This window comes from Streptopelia decaocto (genome assembly GCF_964273445.1).
Source record: "Streptopelia decaocto genome assembly, chromosome: 14".
In the NCBI taxonomy this organism is placed as follows: domain Eukaryota; kingdom Metazoa; phylum Chordata; class Aves; order Columbiformes; family Columbidae; genus Streptopelia; species Streptopelia decaocto.
In genome coordinates, this window is record NC_138669.1 from 6,343,235 (window position 1) to 6,346,172 (window position 2,938).

At 45.6% G+C, this 2,938-nt stretch overlaps 1 protein-coding gene across 1 annotated transcript; it reads left to right on the plus strand.

Annotated features, from left to right (window-relative positions):
- Positions 1 to 1,326: 1,326 nt before the first annotated feature.
- FNDC11 (fibronectin type III domain containing 11) lies at positions 1,327 to 2,265 on the plus strand (the record flags this gene model as incomplete). The annotated part of the gene is made up of 1 exon (XM_082065779.1): positions 1,327 to 2,265. The coding sequence occupies one exon, from the start codon at positions 1,327 to 1,329 to the stop codon at positions 2,263 to 2,265; it is 939 nt and encodes a 312-aa protein (XP_081921905.1).
- Between the last annotated feature and the right edge of the window lie 673 nt (positions 2,266 to 2,938).

The window sequence follows — 2,938 nt, forward strand, 5'->3', positions numbered from 1 at the left end:
AAGTTGACAGCTCTTGGGAAAAGAAATCACTGGGAATGAGTGGATTGGTATAAATTGTAGTGCAGCTAAGGAGCCAGATATCTGAGAGGTTTACAAACACCTGACATTCCTACAAGGAAGTATTATTAGTTCTCTTATGTATTTAGGGAAAATGAAGCCAAGAATATTGCTTTGACAACTAGATATCACCATCTAGCTTCTACAAGACGTATGAGAATTAAAATGTCCCAGTTAGATACTACAAGAACTTGAGTATAATCAGAAAATTACATAGAAAGAGGAAAGTTACCAGTTGCTGCATCATATTATCACCATCTGACTGGGCTCGCAAAATCTTAGTTTCAAATTCTGTATTTAATTCTTTTTCAAATCAAGTGTGTTCATCTCGTGAAAGCCACGTCTCGGTGTTCAGTTGGGTTCTCATTACAGTATCACAACAGGGACACGGGCATTTACTTAGCTAATTCCTGTTCCTGGTACGTAAAGCTGTGTGCGCCACAGGTACTTCAGCTAAAACCCAGTAAACACCTTCCACCTTGGCTCGGCAGATACGGTTTTGCACAGCACCACGACCTAAACACCTTCTTAACAGCGAGCCGTGATCTGCTCACAGGAGCTTTACGTGTGTTTCATTCTCTTGAGCGTTTCCCTATGAGAAAGCAAGTAGATATCATGGAGCGAGGTGGTGATGTAAAGTAAAACGAAAGAAAGGGACAGCAATGTGTCACTGCAAACGTCCGGTGACGACTGTCAATCCGCATGGCTCTGCCGGCTGCACACCTGCCCGCTCGGGGGCCAGAGTGTTCATTTGAAACACCACGGTGATTACGGAGCGGTAGGAACTGGCTTGGAAGGTGGGTCTCAAACCTCGACAGCCTGGCAGATTGCAAAGAGAGAAAAATACAGATCTCCGGAGCTGTAGAGGAATGGAAAGAAATTGCTTACAGGAGTACAAAGGCATCTAATTAGAATTAAACAGAAGATAATAAGATAGGGAGAAATTTTGGCAGAGTAATTCAGAGAATAGTTCCTGACAGTGAATCTATTAAGTCGAGGTAGAGCCTCTCAAGAGGGGGTAGAAAGAGACCAGTTCATCGGAATATATAAAAGTAGACTCTACAGAACATTGGAAACCATGCAGCTATAAAGGAAAATTCCTCTGGCACTCCATCTAGTCTAACAGTTCTTCCCCATCTATAAATTTATAAGCTAAGCTTTAATTAAGCAAGAAGAGTCACAGCCATGACTATACCCTCTCACAGCTGCTTTTCCCTCGGTTCTAAATGTTATTGCTGCTTTCTCACACAGTAACCGAGCTTTGGAATCATGGCTATGATTTTGGACGAGGCGGAAGGCGGTTCGGAGAACACCGCGCACAGCGCGGAGCAGCCGGGCACTGACGACTGGGACAGCTACCTGGAGAAGAGGAACGTTGTCCTGCAGTTCCTGCACTCCAACCTGAGCCTCCGCCACCTCCAGCACCACCAGGACAAAGTGGAGCTTCTGAAGAAGAGCTGCTTTTACCTGGAGATCGAGCCCAAACATGTGAATGTGAGGGACCAGAATCATGTAACGCTTCGCACTGACATTTTGCAGCTGGTGGACCCCTGCCAGTTCCAGAAGATGAAGAAGGTGGCAAAAGACCAGACTGAAATCCAGCTGACGCTTTTAACCGAGCTGCTGGAACAGCTGAAACGTGGCCGGGAGGAGATGAACTATTACTTGAAGAACTACGACATTAAAACTTTCCTCTCCCAGTGGAACCTGATTATGCAGAGACTGACCCAGCTCTCCACATTTCTGGAAAATCTCCTTTCCTTGCAAACGCCGGGAAATCTCTATGTCAAGCACCATTTGGTGTCACACGCAAATCTTAGAGGCACTAGACTCCCCAACATCAGGCTTTCTATCTGCACAAAGATGCCACTGATTTTTGATCGAAACGAATCATATGCATACAAGGACTGGGCCAAGCTCAAGTGGTTTACTGAAAATCAAGAGTCACACCTCGAGCAATGTGAACTTCACATTAAATTGCTGACAGATGGGAGCCAGAACGAACCGGGATACAGTAGGATCCAGCTGGTCACTCCCAACACGTGCGCCGTGTCGGGTCTGCAGCCGGGCAGGTCCTATGAATTTGCGATCAGAAGATCCAACATGCACATGTTTGTCTTTGGAAAATGGTACGACCGCATTGTCCTGACGACAAAAACTGATGCTGACGAAGATGTGGACGGAAACACTCGTGCACTGGAAGAATGAGGTGACACACAAGAACTTTTTTCTCATTTTATCCATTTAAAAAAGATGAATGAGAAAAATTAAAGGTGAACCTTATTTTTAAACATTTACACAAGACTGAACTTGTTCTGTTTTCACCCATTTCACAAGCATCTTTCCCAAATCTTTCCAGGTGAGCAGTAACCCATTCCAAATTTCTCACATAAAACAACATCCTCAGGCAGCGTTTGGGACTCAACACCGAGGTCCCAGTGCCCGGACTCGCGGGTGGGCGCAGCCAGAAGCAGGAGGTGTCACAGGACCCTTGGGTGAAAGCGCGGGAGATAAAAGCATCTCCAGCATCCACCCAGCACCCGGTGCTCTCCAGCCACCCTGTTATTTTTTTCCCCACATCCTACCTCTAAAACACCTGAATCCTCAGCTCTTTACTCACCCCACCTTAACTCCATCTCTGGTTCCTTTCACCCTCTACACCCTGTACCTTTTGGTTACCTAAGCATGACTGCATGCTCGCCCCTCTACTGCGTGTGAAAAGATCATTCCAATTAAAAAAAAACACCAAAACAACAACAAAACCAAGAAAACCCTCCCAACAAACCGGGAAGGGCAATACATGCGCACAACCAGTGTGTACAAAATAATCTTTCTTGCCATGCACCGCAGTTAATGCTCATTTTCTTTTCTACATTTGTGG